The 15,285-nt window shown below is 47.4% G+C and overlaps 1 protein-coding gene across 3 annotated transcripts in view; it reads left to right on the top strand.

The window, feature by feature from the left end:
• The window catches only part of Sh3pxd2a (SH3 and PX domains 2A), a 207,517-nt gene that overhangs the window by 35,283 nt on the left and 156,949 nt on the right, over window positions 1–15,285 (top strand). For all 3 annotated transcript variants that reach the window (XM_057778865.1, XM_057778867.1, XM_057778866.1), the window contains exon 2: window positions 9,545–9,625. In XM_057778865.1, the coding sequence (XP_057634848.1) occupies window positions 9,545–9,625 (81 nt within the window). The remainder of the gene's footprint in view (window positions 1–9,544; window positions 9,626–15,285) is intronic.

Genomic DNA, 15,285 nt, shown 5'->3' on the forward strand with positions numbered 1-15,285 from the left:
ACCTGCTGGTTGAGAGCAGCTCCAGTGCTGTGCTCTGTCAGGCTGCTTTGGCTGAGCAGTGGTAGGGTTGGTGGAAGGGCACACAAAGGCCAACCACGTACGCCCAGGTGCTCTGGAGAGCATCCTGTGGGAGTCACTCTCAGAGCAAGTCTGAAGTGGATCCTTTCCAGGAGCTGTGATTTTGGGTGCCCTTAGGATGTTCTAGAGGAAGAGAAAAAAATTCTTCAGAGTACAAAAGACTGTGTCAGGCAGTTTATATCAAAGCATGGAAAGGAAGTCATAAAAGTGAGAGTGCACAGTGTCCCTCACACTGAGTTCTCCAGATTCTCCACGGTCCTCACAGCAGGGCCGAGTTAGTTCCCTTTTTAAATTTAATTGAAAAAAAAAAAAAAAAAAAAACAAAGCAGGGCTTTTCCATGTAATAGCCCTGAAACTCACTCTGTAGACCAGACTGACCTCAAACTCACAGAGATCCGCCTGCCTCTGCCTCCTGAGTGCTGGGATTAAAGACGTGCACCACCACACCCAGCCCATTGCCGTCCCCGTAGAAAGGGGACTCGGGGAGAGCATTCACTTTTCATGGGGCTGATCCAAGGTATGGAGGTCCCAGTGCTGGGCCCCCAGGGGTCCAGTAGCAGAGGAGTGAGTGCAGAAACATGGTTTAGATGCACAGTGGAACACTTTGAACCCGGAAGAAGAGCCAAACTGATGTAAATGATTATATGAAGCAAATTGAATCAGCCTCAGAAAGACAAACGGCGCATTTTTGCTGCTCCCAGAAATCACGTGTATCTGTACGACGTGAAAGTAGAAGTGAGTCCGGGAAGAGGTGGCGCACGCCTTCAATCCCAGCACTGGGAGGCAGAGGCGGGCGGATCTCTGTGAGTTCAAGGCCAGCCTGATCTACAGAGCGAGTTTTAGGACAGGCAGGGCTACACAGAGAAACCCTATCTTGAAAAACAGAAAAAGGAAGGAAGGAAGGAAGGAAGGAAGGAAGGAAGGAAGGAAGGAAGGAAGGAAGGAAGGAAGAAAGTAGAAGTGGACCTGGGGTAAGAAAGGACCAGTGAGATGGAGGGGTGAGAAAGGAGGGTAGAGGATGTGGGGGCACACACCTAATGAATGCTGTCTTGAAAATGTCCTTATAAAATACAATACCATGTACACATGAATAGACACAATGAAACTTTAACATAATAGCAACTGGACAATTACAGAAGAGGGCTGGCGAGCTGACTCAGTGGGTGAAAGCATTTGCACCAAGTCTGATGACCTGAGTTCAGTCCCTGGGTCCAACGGGGTGGGAGGAGAGACCCGACTCTCTCTTTTGTTCTCTGACTTCCACGCATGCATCATGGCATGCAAGCTTTGGCATGAGCACATTACCCAACCCCCGGCACCAAACAAACGAACAATTGCTTAAAGAATATAGCTACACCTGAGAAAGAGGACAGAGCATTCCTCTAGAGGGATTGGCCTGTTTAAGCGCCATCCCTGGCTGTGACTCTGACCTCAGCAGGTCATACCTGTGACTCCAGCCTCATCTTTGGGAGCTGGGGGTGGAGGATATTGTAAAGATAGATCAATAATCAGAATAAAGTCCCTAGCAGTGTCTGGAGCTCAGTAAGCACTCAGCAAACAGGAGTGGCTGTTGTTCTCCAGACAGAACAATGTTTGCAGAGTGACTTCAGTGTCTCTGGCTCTGGGGGACTTGAAGGCTAGAGCTTTGCTGGTGGATCCTCCCTTTCATGTTCCTCAGCATTTGTGGATCTCGGGAGCGCCCAGCTTCTGTGTGCCTTTCCCTTCCAGGAAACACGGAGAAGAGAACAAGAAAAAAGCCTCTGGCCTCGTAGTGTCTCTCAGCAACTAGCACTGTATTCTTGTCCCTGTGCAATGAAGTCTAGTTTTGCCCTTCTCTTTTTCAGGATGTAAAATGATTATGTTTATACATTAAATAGTGTGTGTGTGTGTGTGTGTGTGACTTGAAAATAGAAATAACTGCCTAGGAGGATGAAGAGGGACTTAAGAGGAGAATGGGAAGACTTGAGGACGGGAGTATGTTCAATATACAATAAATATACGGGTGTGAAAAGTTTTTAAAGTAAATATATATATTTAAAGTCTTTATTCAGAACTGGAGATGTAGTTCAGTGATTGAATTTGCTTAGCATGTGCAAGGGTCAATTCACAGCACTGCTAGAGTAAAGAATGAATGATTGAATGAATGATTGAAAAGCTCTTTTTTTCCCCCAGAAATGGGTTCAGTTCCCTGGTCCGCAGTGGTCCTTGTGGGCTGTGAAGTAGCAGGCAGATGTGGGGTTTTGCAGGATTCACTGGGACACTTCTGTTGAGAACATGGACCAGGGTGCTAGGGGCTGGAAAGGGTCTGTCATCAGTTGGTCACTCAGATCGTCACTGTCACCTAGAACAAATACCCACCCAGAGGAGGCATTGGGATCTTATTAGGGCCACGTGCGCAGGTGCTCAGTGTTCTTTAGACTAAGCTGAAAACTTTAAGGCCAGGGCTATGGCTCACTTGATGGTATGCTCATACAACATGCAAGAAGCCCCAAGTTTGATCCCCACAATTACTTAAACTGAGTGTCACTGAGTCTTAGCACCCAGGAAGTGGAGGTAAGAGGACCAGAAGCTTAAAGTCATCGTTGCCTCTTGTGAGTTTGAGGCCATATGGGTTAACAGACCCCATTCCCAGTCCATCCAGCGCCCCCTTCCCAATTGAACCAAGTGATCATGAGCTGTTAAATATGATTTTACTGGCAAGGCTTTGGATTGGCAGAGACCCTCGTACTGAGTCAGAAAGATCTGTGTTTCGTCCCTTGCCCATTAAGAGTTTGGGTCTGGGATTGGTGAACTTTCTCCAGAGTGCCTCTGACTACTCCGTGTTGTTTGGAATTTCTTTCCTTGAATGAACCAGTCCTTATCTCAGGACCTGGAGAGGGCAAGGCAGCTTGTGCTAATGGGGAGACGAGGGAGGGGGTGGACTCGCCCATGTTAAACAGATTAATGCAACATGTGCCAGGCTTTGGATTGTACTGTGCCAACAATTAGCAAACAAGGGTGGATATGATAAGCCTGCTGATGGTGGACCACAGGCTTTGAGCACTCCAAGACATGACAGGCTCGTGGGGATAATGGGTCCCAGGTCACTGGAACAGCTATAGGGTGTGAATAAGGGCCTCTAACATCAGGACCATCACTGCCTCCTGAGAGCCATGGAAGACAATTATCAGCCCAGGGTTTGGCAGAGCCACTTGCGTTGGGAACAGTAGTCCTGAGGCCCTCTACCCAAGGGTGGCTTGAATCTAGCTGACCTGGAGATTTACATGCCACTCTCTTTCCCAACCCCTGAGTCAGATCTAAGTATGTAGGGGCTTTTAGAATGGAAAGGAAGGCCTTAATGTTATCTTAGATGGGCATCAGTTTCTTGACAAAGAACTTGGCGTGGGACCTTCCCCAACAAGAAGTTAGTACAATAACCATGGGCCAAATGTGGACCCTTTTATTGGTTTCTGGATTGTGTTCATTCTGGCTTCTAGGGCCATAATTTTGAACCCAATTAACCAAAAATAATAGGTCTCTCTCCATCTATAGACTCTAAAAGATTTGAAGTGATCCCGTGACTTCCCAGGCCCTAGAAATCAGCCCACTCTGAGAGCAATGGACCCCTTTGTTGTGTCTACAGCCCCGAGGTGAAACGTGTAGTTTAAGGACTATAGATTAGACGTCTCCCTAGCTGGCCCCTTGACTGGGCACCCTTTGGGTGGTGAATACAGCTTGCCCAACGATGTGCCCAACCAAGTTCCCAACAATGTGCCTGTTCCTAGCCATCGGATGCCAGAGCCATATGAGAACAGGTGGGGAAATGTTCAGTGGGGTTTCCATCTGGCCGGGGTCCAGGTTGGCTGGGCAGGGGGCCAGGGAAAATAAGGCCTTCCTCAGTAAACTGCAGCCATGGTGTGCACCATATAGGGGTATACGACTCCCTCCGCAATCCCTAACTCCTTGCTTCTTGTCCTTCTTTTGGTGACAAAGGCAGCAACAGTATTACTGACTAACCCTAAGCCTGTCTGGGGCCTTGGAGGAATGGTTGGGCCACATCTTTCCAGTCGCTCATTGAGTTCAACCCAAATCCCATCCTGGATGCCCCTCCGTGGACCGAGCTTTGTTCTTGGTTCTCTGGAGCTGACCCAGAAGTGATTTGCATCAAGGTCATGCAAATTTACTGACCCACAGGCAAGTTCAGAGGAGCTTGGTTCATAGCGGACAGCAGAGCCCACTGGGCAGACAAGGTCAGAAGGCTGGGATATGGTCAGGCCATGTGTCTTGATTGAGTAGATAGCTTAACCTCAGAATGGGAAGTTGAGCGATGAGGTGCGTGTCCCTGCCGCAGGCTCTCCCCTTTAATGTGAGCTGCAGGGGAAAATGATAGTCTGGCTAGTTCACAGGGAGCCGGGCATGGTCACTGGTCTCTAAGGAGGTTTCCTGGTTGCCTGCCATCTGCCTGAAGTGACTAGTGCCCTTGAAATGGAATCCGTGCACTTTTAAAATCCAGAAGGAAGGGAAACGCCACACAGGAAACATAAGCCCCTGTAACTGTTTTTGGAAGCACGGTGTTTAATTGCCAGCCCTTTCTTGAAGTCCAGCTACTGGGTAATGTTATCTGGCAGCTTCTGAAACCAGAGGGGCTTTATCTGTGCGGGTAAACAGAGCTGGCTTTCTCCAGTGACCTCTGCCCTTTCCCCCCAACACCTGCTCTTTCTCTGTAGTTATCTCTAAAGCAGGACCAGCCCGGAGGTCTTCAAGAAGCTCTGGTATTGGGATGGGGTTGCTAGGGTGAGGTTGGAATGCTGCATATCCGTTGCTCATCTGGAGTGATAATCTAAAGGACGGGTCTGGAGTTCGTCTTCAGATCTCTGGTCACATCTATAGGAGGGTGGGGACTAGTTCCAAGGCTGGGGACCTCTGGCATGTTGCAGCAGTTGGGAAACACCTGGGGGTAGGAATGTGGGGAGTCTCACAGCTAATGTAGTGGGTACTATGAGTGAGATCCAGCCGGGGCTGGCTCCAGAATTCTCTCCTTACTTGACAAGCCACTGCCTTGAGATAAAAGCGGCCTCTTAACATGTGCAATTCCTGCATCAACTACCAGGCCTGCCTGCATCTTCCAGCAGTCAGGCCCCAGCCTGTGATTTATTCTCCCTGGGAGGTGAAAGGGAAGCCACTAATTACCACACAGGAAGGAGCACAGGTGTTAAGCCCCAGTTAAGTCCTTCCTCAGCTCTGCTTCACAGGCCCAGGAGAATGGTGGACTTTAGTGACCTGGAGGCAGGCTCACCTTGTTCTGGCTCCTCTGGTGGGTGTGGCTACATCTGCTCCCTGTCTAGGGACCTGCAGCCAGGGGATATTCAGGTGAAAAATGGGAGGGAGCAGTAGGGTGCCTTTGACCCTCGTGAAAACCCAGCTCCTCTTCCACAGTAGCCGGGAGTTGCAAGGCCTGAGGGTTGGCCAGCTTTTGCTGCATCCCTGAACCCTGATCTGTCTGATTCCCCAAGTTCTGTCTCTGCTTGGCTCTTAGTGTGCCTTTGACTCTTCCTTGTTCCTCTAGGGCAGTGGTTCTCAACCTTCCCAGTGCTGTGGTGACCTCAACCGTAAAATTATTTTGCTGCTACTTCCTAATTGTAATTTTGCTGCTGTTATGAATTGTAATTTAAGTATCTTTTGGGGTCATGAGCCACAGGTTGAGAACCATTGCTTTAGGCCCCTTTCCTCCAAAAAGGTATCCAGACTTTTCCAGCCATTTGAATGAAGCTTTCAAAGATTTGTTTTGGATATTTTTTGTTGTTGTTGTTTGTTTTTTTGTGGTTTTGTGTGTGTGTGTGTGTGGTTTTTCGAGACAGGGTTTCTCTGTAGCTTTGGAGCCTGTCCTGGAACTAGCTCTTGTAGACCAGGGTGGCCTCAAGCTCACAGAGATCCACCTACCTCTGCTTCCGGAGTGCTGGGATTAAAGACGTGTGCCACCACCGCCCAGCAAAGATGTTTATTCTTACCAAGTTATTTGTTTTAAATGCCCACAGACCTAAATTTACCTATAGAGAAATAGGCCTGTGAATGCTGAATAAATGTTCTCTCTAAGATTACAATTTAATTACCGTTGTAGGAATAGGAAGAGGAGGGACCTTTAGATAGGCCACAGCCTTCCGGAATGGATTCATGCCCTTTTCATGGAGCTGGGTTCATGGTAAAAAGGATGAGTTTAGTCCCATTTCCTCTCTCACCCCTCCCTCTTGTGCCTAGAACGACTCTCCACCGCTGCCAGCACCGTGCTCTTGGACATCCCAGCCTCAAGAACCAAATCAATGTCTAGTGTTTATAATCTGCCCTGCCTTGATTTCTCAGAAAATTAGGAAGCAACCTTCCTCAAGACCCAGTGATACCACTTTTGGGTATATATTCAAAGATGTTCAATTGTGCCACAAGGACATGTGCTCAACTCTGTTCATAGCATCATTGTTTGTCATAACCAGAACCTGGAAACAACCTAAATGCCCTTGACCAAAGAATGGATAAGGAGAATGTGGTGCATTTACACAATGGAGTACTACACAGCAGAAAAAAATAACGACAGCTTGAATTTTGCAGGCAAATGGATGGAGCTAAAAAACATCATTTTGAGTGAGGTAACCCAGACCCAGAAAAACAATTATCACATATACTCACTCAAAAGTGGTTTTTAAACATAAAACAAAGAAAACTAGCCCACAAATCACAAACACAGAGAACTTAGACAATAATGAGGACCCTAAGAGAGACATACATAGATCTAATCTACATGGAAAGTAGAAAAAGACAAGATCTCCTGAATAAATTGGAAGCATGGGGACGTTGGGAGAGGGTTGAAGGGGAGGGGAGCAGAGAAAAATGTAGAGCTCAATAAAAATCAATAAAAAATAATAATAATTTGCCCTGCTTCAGGCAGCGGCAGAAAACTAAATCTCCGGTATGCTGAAGAGATGGGGAAAGGACTCAGATATGGTCTAAGTCTTCGACTGTGAATTTTATTAGCTGTGTGACTTTACTACTTAGCATCCCTGAGCCTCGCCTTCCACCTACACCATATAGGGACATTCATTGAGAAGATTAAGTGAGCCGATACATGTAATTCTTTATGCCATATTAGCATATAGTAACTTAGTTACCTGAACGCGAGCTATCATTAAGTTTTCTAAAGATATTGTAATAATTATTGTATGAGCTAAGTGTTTGCATACGGGATAAAACAAAGCATAAGCACATACACCTGTCTACCTGTGTGTCGGTCCGTGTATTTATGTTTATTTTTTCCTCTGACAGGGTCTTACGTAGCTCAGGCTAACCTTGAACTCTTAATTACCCTGCCAACACACCTCAAATATTAGAATTATCAGTGCCCACCATTGTGCCTGGCTTTAAAAAGAATTACTATTTTCACTGCTGAGACCCAAGCCCAAGGCCTCAAATATGCTGGACGAATGTGTAACCACTGTACCCAACTCATATTTAATACAATAAGCCAGTAGTTTATTCTGAGCTCATATGGGCAGGGCTGCCTTTTATTTAATGTTTTTCCTTTCTAGGACTTCTGCTCATCAATGCTCCATCTCTGGGTGGGGACATTCCTCCTAATTTCTGACTTTATGCGCTCTCCTTGGTTGTCTTTCAGAACACTGTCCTCTTCCATGAAACTGTCTTACTTATGTTTCTATTTCTGTGGTAAGACAACATGACCAAGACACCTTAGAAAAGAAAACATTTAATTGGGCATATGATTTCCGAGAGTTAAGAGTCTGCGATAGTAGAACAGAGGTGCTGGAAAGGCAGCTGGAACAGCTGCTGAGAGGTCACATTTTGATCTGCAGCCACAAGGCAGGAAGTGAGACCCATGACTGGCAATAGAGTGAGTGATCTGAACCCTCAAAGTCTGCCCCAGTGACGCACCCCCTCCACCCCTCCAACTGGGATCATGCCTCCTCATCTTTCCCAAACACTTCTGTCAACTGAGGACCAAAGCAACCAAATATATGAGCCTATGGGGGCCATCCTCATTCAAACCAGCACACTGACTGCCATAGCACGGAAGGGGTGAGAAACAGGATTCAGAGAGTGTAGCCTTGACTGAGCTACCAAGCACCAGGCCTCCGCTGCACGGCTGTGTGCAAGTTCTGCTCTCTTCAGCTGTGAAGTTGTGCCAGTCTGACTGCTTCTCTCTGCTGAAATTCCTTTTCCATTTAGCCCAGGTCCTGGTTTCTCCGACAGGGAGGTTTTCACTAGAAGAGCCCCACAGATCATTGGTGTCTGAGTCGTACACCAGCAGCCTCAAACCTGAATGTCTACAGCTCTGGAGTGATTCTGATGGACATTCAGATGTGGGAGCCTTTGTGTCCCCCCTGTGTCAGGGGAGATCAGCAGAATAGCCCCAAGTGTGCAGTCTCTGGGCCTCTGGCCCTGTGTAGATCTGGAACAAGCCACATTGTGTGGACAAGGCGCTTTCTCCTCTTCTCCAGAGACCTCCTGAACCAGGTAGCCTTTCGTGGTGGCCTGAAGCTGCAGCCCTGTGTAGCTTCCCAGGAGCCAGCCTGGACTTGGTGTGCTTGCCCTGTGAGGCACCCAAGGAGAAACGTGTGTTCCATCTCACCTCCTCTGTGAAGTCAATACTTGTGCCAGACTCGTCGGCTTCTTGGTCAATGTAACAACCCTCTCTGTGTACGTTCTCTGTGAAGAGCAGTAAGTCTGTCGTCAGGAGGCTGAGTTGAGCCACACATCTCTGAAATCTTTATGGTCTCAAGAAGCTTCCAGAAGGAGTGCTGGACTGTGGTGGAGTAACCTGGCTAAGTCTCCTGAGGCCAGGTCTGCCCTTGGGGGGGGAGGGGTTGAAATATGAGGATCATGGACCTGCAATTTGGGAAGAGTCCTCTAAAAATCTCATTCACTCTGAAGTTTGAGGACCAGTGGAAATCAGCTATTTAAAAAAAAAGTGCCAGATGGTGGAGGCGCACGCCTTTAATCCCAGCAATCGGGAGCCAGAGACAGATAAATCTCTGTGAGTTCAAGGCCAGTCTGGTCTACAGAGTGAGTTCCAAGACAGGCTCCAAACCTACAGAGAAACCCTGTCTCGAAAAACCAAAACAAACAAACAAACAAACAAATAAATAATTAAAAAAATATGATGGCCTCAATTTTATGTTTATTACCTACAACACATACTAACAAAATGATACTTAAACCGATTGTTTTAACCTTCTACAAAGAGAATCTTTATTTTCATTTTAGTGAATGCTTCTTCAGGTATTTGGAGAGAGAGAGAGTATTGGCATACATTGTAGCTATCGTCCACATGGTCCTTGACGGTGTGCCAGGCTCTGGTGACAGATGAGAAAATGTTGGTCTTGGCTGTGGTCCTCCTACCGCAACATCAAACAACAGCTGACTCCCCTAGACTCCAGTCTCGCTCATCTGCTCACCCACTCACCCACTCTTCCTTCTCCTGCAGGTATATATTATCAACGTGACCTGGTCCGACTCCACTTCCCAGACTATCTACCGGAGGTACAGCAAGTTCTTTGACCTGCAGGTGAGTTGACCAGAGCCAAATGCTGGCCTGAGCCCCGAATGGGATCCTGTCTTTCATGCCCACATTCCACTGGAAAGCCTGAGAAGAGCCAAGGGCCAGAATCCAACCTGGCACTGAGGGGCAGATGAGGGAATCCCCACAGAGCCGCCAGACTTGTTGCTGTCCCGACTGTTGCATGCAGACACTCGGGTTTTGTCCTTTTCCATGATGGTCCTTCACAGTCTTGCTTTGTCATTCTCCCTTGGCCTTGGGGTGGGACCATGCGGAGCCAGAAGGCTGTTGTGGGTCCTCTGGCCGAGCAGACTTCTCTGTAAACATTCATGAAGAGACACAAACCTCTGATCATTGCTAGTAAAGAAAAACAAACACACAGAGGAGACCAAAACAAAATAAGCAATTTATAGAACTGCATGCTGGGCATACCGCCGGGTCTGCCTGGCTACCCAAACAAGGTACTTGCCACCCAGTTCATGCCTGTAGATGGTGTGTGTCTCTTGACATGTCCCTTGAGCGAGATAGTAATACATAGTCACACATTATAATAAAACACAGCTCTCTAATGCGGGCTGATTCATTTTAGGGTCTTTGGGTGACAAGTGACTATTTTACGGTCACACTGGCTTAGATACGAGAAGTTCATGCAATTGACCAGATGGCGAGGAGGACACAGGGGCAATGAGGCTTCCGCAAAGCCCAGACTAGGCTCAGCTCTTCCTGTCTTGTCTCTGCTGAAGAACTTAGCTGGCAGTCGCTCTTGAATTTCATATCATATCAACACCGTAGACACTGACTGTCTCCCTGTTCCAAATTGATAAATCCCAAGGAAGACTTTGATTGACTTTGATTGTGCTTTCTCTGGGCCAATCAGAATGCCCAGAGGTAGAGCGTCTTAGAGCATAGACATAAACCCTAGCAGGGTGGGGGTCGGGTGTCACCGTTGTGTGTCACTGTGAATGTGCAGCACCCTTCCTCTGTCTGGAAGGGAAAGCTGAGATACTCAGATTCTTCCTTAGGATGTGAGCGTAATTTAGACCCACACACAAAGAAGAAAAATCCGTGCCTAGCCTTCGCAGCCAGCAGCCAGTCCTTCCCTTTAGCCCTTTAGCAGTAGACCGTCTTGGAGAGGCAGATGCAGGCCTATCTGTTTGTGCATTGATATCTGCTTTTATCTCATGATCCTTGTCTCTCCATTTATGAGACAAGCCTTTAAAAAACACCACGTTCCCAGATTATGGGTCCTTCAGGTTCAACGGTGTGGGATTAGCTGTGTCACTGTGTGTGGGAGTGGGCGCCCTCACGGCTCCTGCCGTCTGCCTCATCTCCTCTCAGTCCTGCTCAGTCTCCTTTGGTCTCTCCAGGATAAGCTGGTGGGATTTGCCCACACCCCATCAATGGGTACAGTGTGTGGGGACAGGAAATGATAATGCAGTTGGGCCGCGTGTGGACCCTGAAAGGGCTCATTGATGAGTTGGAAGGAGTCTAGAAGCCTGGGGAGACTTCCAAATCAGAATTTCTATTCTGGTCCCACCCCCTCCCAAGTTATAGTCTCTCACAAGAAAGGAATGCCGCCCCCCACCCACCCCCACCCTGCTTGAGGACTCTTTTCCTCCTATCACTGTGATACTCAAGCTTGGAGTAGCTCTGTGATGTGCTGGCCCTGGTCCTGGAATGCCTGTGCTTGCGGCCAGGCTTGTCTGTGCGGCTCATCCTCTAACCCCGTGTGTACATCCGTACGCTCAGTTAGTTTCAGATCAGAGGTATTTATTTGTGGTGGGCATGTGTCTGCCACATGTGGGGGGTAGAGGACATCTTGAGGGAGCTAGTTTTCTCTGTCCGTTATGTGGGTCCCAGGGACTGAGCTCCAGTCCTCAAGCTTGGGAACAAGCATCTTTTCCCGCTGAGCCATCCCTCTGGCCCCAAAGATACTTTCAAGCCAGGCATGGTAGCACACACCTATAATCTCAGCACTCGGGAGGTAATGCAGCGGGATAAGGAATTTAAGGCCATCCTCATCTACATGGCTAGAGGGCAGCCTGGGCTACTTGAGCCCGTGTCTTTAGGGGAAAAAAAGGAAAACATTAATTTTTGGCTTCTATCCTGAGCGTGTACAGATTCTTTTCTTTGTCAATATTCTCTAAACAGTACAGTGTAGCAGTTACTTGCATAGGATGAGTTCCAGGGCATTCGTTTCATCTTTGTGGCATTAATTCCTTCCCTTGTTTTCATGACTTTCTCATTTATTGGGGTTGCTGGTCTGACAAGATGACTTCGCAGGTAAACGCTTGATTCTATCCCCAGCAACTGTCAACTGAGCATGCCCATTGGAACAGCTGTCCCAAAGTGCCTCCGAAAGCCAGGTTAGACTCCAGAGATGGAGTCAAGAGCATCTTAGATGTTGAGGTGGAAACGGGAAAGGCAAGGGCGTTTTCTTCTAAGGATAATTTACTACTCAACTCTCCGTGAGCTGGAGAGGGACAGCTGATCAGGGGATGGACTCATGGCCACGTCTCTATTCTTGGTTATAAAGGGTGAGCTTGAAGATGTAGTCAGGTTAGGCAGGAGGCAGGCAAAGGGCCACAAATGCCCCTTTAAAGTCGTCTTGTCATTTGACATGTCGCCCCTAGCGCCACCAAAGAAGGACAGGAAAGCTCCCAGGCTCTGGCTCCATTGGGGGCTGTTTCACAACCTGGCCTGCCAGGCACTGGGCTGCTGTAATTTCTCTGCAAACATTGGCTCATGTGCTGTTGGCCCCTGAGAGGGACCCCTGGCAGAGAGTGCAACTGGGTCAATATTTGGTCGGAGCCAGAAGAGCCCTTGAGCTTCCCCCGCACCATTGGAAGACAGTCGAGAGAGCTGCCTGGGTCTACTTATCTGCTCTAAGGGCTAAAACGGTTTTGAAGAGCTTTTATCTCTCTTCCTTATTCATCTCTCCTGCACTTTCCACCCGCACACTCGACACAGAGTCGCTCTCAGTTTCCAGCTCTTGAATAGCCTGGTTAGTGATGGGTGGACAAAGTTATAACCCCCAAATCATTAATATTCGGCTCTGGAATAATGTGCTGGGGGCTGTTATGATGTTATTTATGGAGATTCATGGATCATTGCATTTTTAGAATTAGAGTCCTCTCTCTGCTCTGTGTATGTGTGCGTGTGTATGTGTGTGCATGTGTGTGTGCGGTGTGTGTGTCTATATGTGTGTGTGTGTGCGTGTGTGTCTGTGTGCATGTGTGTGTGTCTGTGTGCATGTGTGTCTGTGCACACGCGTGTGTAGTGTATGCAGGTGCATGCACCTGTGTTCAGGTATGCAGAGAAGACGTTGGGTGTGAGATGTCGGTCCTATCACTTTCCACATTATTCCTCCGAGATGAATTTTTTATTGCGCCTAGACCTGGGTTGATAACCGGTCTCTGCGCCCCCGCTCCAGCTCTGGGGTTGCAGATGCTTGCAGCCATGCTCAACTTTTTCCATGAGTTTTTGGATCCAAACTTAGGTGCTCATTACAACAAACACTGTTGCCCACTGAGCCATTTCTGCACTGCAGTCTCTAGAATTATAGGAGTTTTTATTCTAAGGCCTTTACTTTTTAGGTTAAAAAAACTGTTAATTTTTCTATTTATGAGAAATTTTGTGTGTGTTATGCTTATGTATGTATGTGTGTATGAATGCTCATGTGTGTGCAGGCCAGATGTTGACATTGAGTGTCCTCTTCAGTCCTTTTTCACCTTATTTATTTTGAGGCAAGGTCTCTAACTGAATCTTGATCTTAACAATTCTGCGAGATTGGTTGGCCGGTGAGCCCTAGGAGAACTCTGAGCCTAGATGAGAGGCAGCAGGGTAAAAGCCTGGGAAGGTGGTTGCTGAGGGGTGTGTGTAGTGTGTGTATGGTGTGTGTGATATGGCTTTTGTGTATGGTGTGTATGATATGGGTGGTGTGTATGTGTATATGATATGTGTGTTGTGTGTATGTATGTGTGTGGTTTGTGTATGTGTGGTGTGTATGGTGTGTGTGATATATGTGGTGTGTATGTATGTGTGTGGTGTGGATGGTATGTGTAGTGTGTGTATATGTGGTGTATGTATGGTGTGTGTGTGATATGTGTAGTGTGTGTGTGTGTGTGTGTGTGTGTGTGTATAGGTCAGAGAACAACATGTGGAGGTCATTTCTCTCCTCCTGTGAATTCCCGGGTTCTCACTCGGGTTAGTCTGGGCCTGGTGTCTGATGAGACATCTCACCCACTGATACATAACTTTTGAAAGATATAGAAGGATGTACTCCAGATTGGCAACCATTATCTCTGGGTGGGTTTTAGGGGCATCAGTGGAAGAGTCAAAGGGGAACTTTAAGCAGAGTAGTAATTAGGGAGAAATCTGGGGAGAGGTGGGAAATCAAAGAAAAAATGTCCCTTGTAGTTGTTACAATAAGAGAAAACAAAAGGTTTGAAAAAAATGTATCAAGACTGCATCTAGTAAGAGAAAGAAAATGAAAATAATAATTTAAGTTGCATTACCTCATTTTTCCAGGACCATCATTCCATATCATTCCTGTGGAATGTAACTACTTAGACCTCATTATAACTAACTCAGGGGCCTATCAAAATTATCTTGTCAAACGGAATCTTATATTCAGATATTACTTAAAACCATGAGCCGAGCATTGGAACAGGAAGCCGTTGGCAGCGTGCTCTGGCCCTGATGAAGCGGTAGTGAGTGGGGCGGGGGGCACAGTGGTTAGGATGAGCAGCATCCAGGACTGAGATGGCTCGGTTCCAAGAACCAAGCTCCCTCTGATGAGTTCTTGTAACCTCTCTGGGCCCCTATTTTCTTCTCCTCCTAAAATGAAGTCATTATAAAGACCTGTTTCCTAGGATAATAGAAAGAATGAAAAGACAGATTCCATGTAGAGGAAGTCTTTAGAAGAGCGAGTGTAAGGGTCTAGAGAGGGAGGCAGAAATATCTCTTGGATTTGGCCTTCGAAAACTTAACTTCGAGCCGGGTGGTGGTGGCGCACGCCTTTAATCCCAGCACTTGGAAGGCAGAGGCAGGCGGATCTCTGTGAATTTGAGACCAGCCTGGTCTACAGAGCTAGTTCCAGGACAGGCTCCAAAGCCACAGAGAAACCCTGTCTTGAAAAACCAAGAAAAAAAAGAAAACTTTACTCCGGGAGGAAATAGCCAGGGATCCCCAACCCAGCTGGGGAGGCGGGCTTCTTCCTGTGCCCTTAAGATGGATTTCACTTTTGCCAGATAATGTGGTCTGCTCTTATGCTGGAGAGGCACTGCGTGCATGCGTGCGTGCATGTGTGTAAAGGATTCCCTAGAGAAACACTCTCATCTCCAAAGTCTTAATTACAAACCCACTTCCGCCCATCCACACTGTTAGGAAAATACTGTTGTTGCTGTTGTTGTTGTTATCATTATTCTTGTTTTAAAGTAGTTATTGGTCCACAGCTTTTCCTTACTCTTGAAGAGAGGCATCTTATTCGTGATGGAGCATGGGGACTCAAGGAGAGGCTCTCCAAGGACTTCACTGGTTCCTGGCAGTTCCCTTCCACTGGGAATTGGCTGCTGTTTACTGTGCCTCTGGAGCCCTAAGTGAACTCTAGCCTATCTCTTTCCTCTGGCAGGTCCTACCTGAGGGACAGTGTGTCAGGGCAGAGGGAT

Source organism: Chionomys nivalis, chromosome 8 (assembly GCF_950005125.1).
Source record: "Chionomys nivalis chromosome 8, mChiNiv1.1, whole genome shotgun sequence".
Taxonomy (NCBI): Eukaryota; Metazoa; Chordata; class Mammalia; order Rodentia; family Cricetidae; genus Chionomys; species Chionomys nivalis.